This window comes from Alligator sinensis, unplaced genomic scaffold (assembly GCF_000455745.1).
Source record: "Alligator sinensis unplaced genomic scaffold, ASM45574v1 scaffold469_2, whole genome shotgun sequence".
NCBI classification, from domain to species: Eukaryota; Metazoa; Chordata; order Crocodylia; family Alligatoridae; genus Alligator; species Alligator sinensis.
The window spans coordinates 73,591-74,441 of NW_005842988.1; the positions used below are offsets into that span (position 1 = coordinate 73,591).

Below are 851 nucleotides of genomic sequence, written 5' to 3' on the forward strand. Positions count from 1 at the left end.
CCCGCAGCCCGGCCCCACCTTCTCGTTGATGCGGTGCAGGTGCAGGGCACTGGCCTTGGCCTCCAGGTCGATGAGGGCGCGCCGGCTGGCCGCGTTCTTGCGGTTGAAGTCGTCCCGTCCCCGGGTCAGCAGCTGCTCGGCCCGGCGCCGGATGGCTGCTGAGTCCCGCACGGGGCTGGGCACTGCCAGGCTGGAGGCGTTGGCGCGGCGCTCTGCCTCCTGCGACTGGGCATGAGACTGGCGCACGCTGTCGTAGGCGCCTGCTCGGGGGACAGGCGGCCACGGCGTGAGACCCCTGCCCCGGAAAGCCCCTGGCTTGCCCCAGCTCCAGCCCTGGACCCAGTGCTGCTCACCCAGGAAGTTGGAGTCCTTGAGGCGATGGAGCTCCTGCGCCAGGCCGTGCAGGCTGACGTTGAGGCCGCGGGCACCGCGCTCCAGCGTGCCCAGTATGTGGCTGGCATTGAAGGTCTTGTCCTGCGTGGCCGTCAACTCCCCCTCCAGCTGTGTCAGCGCCTCCGTGGCCTCCTCGATGCCCCGCCTGCCATGGGCACTGGGTGAGCTCCCGCAGCCCCAGCCCCAGCTGCCCTGCCCCTGCCAAGGACCCTCAGGCTGGCCCGAGGACACCAACCCACCACCCTGGTACTAGTAGCGGGGTCTGCCCGTGGGGGAACGCGTGCAGGGGCCTGGGCACTGTGTGGGGTCTGTCCCAGCCGCCCGCTCACCGCAGCTCCTCCATGGTGCACATCAGGTGGGTGACAGCGGCCGTGGTGGCATTGCGGGCTGCAACAATGGCCTGCACTGTGCCCAGCTTCTCTTCCAGCTGCTTGAAGTGCTTCTCAAAGGCACCGGCC

At 69.8% G+C, this 851-nt stretch overlaps 1 protein-coding gene across 1 annotated transcript in view; it reads right to left on the reverse strand.

Moving 5' to 3' along the window:
* Positions 1–851, reverse strand: part of USP19 (ubiquitin specific peptidase 19) — a 39,886-nt gene that overhangs the window by 15,536 nt on the left and 23,499 nt on the right. The window contains 3 exon segments of the mRNA XM_025192951.1: positions 19–260; positions 354–538; positions 723–846. Coding sequence (XP_025048736.1) covers positions 19–260; positions 354–538; positions 723–846 — 551 coding nt within the window.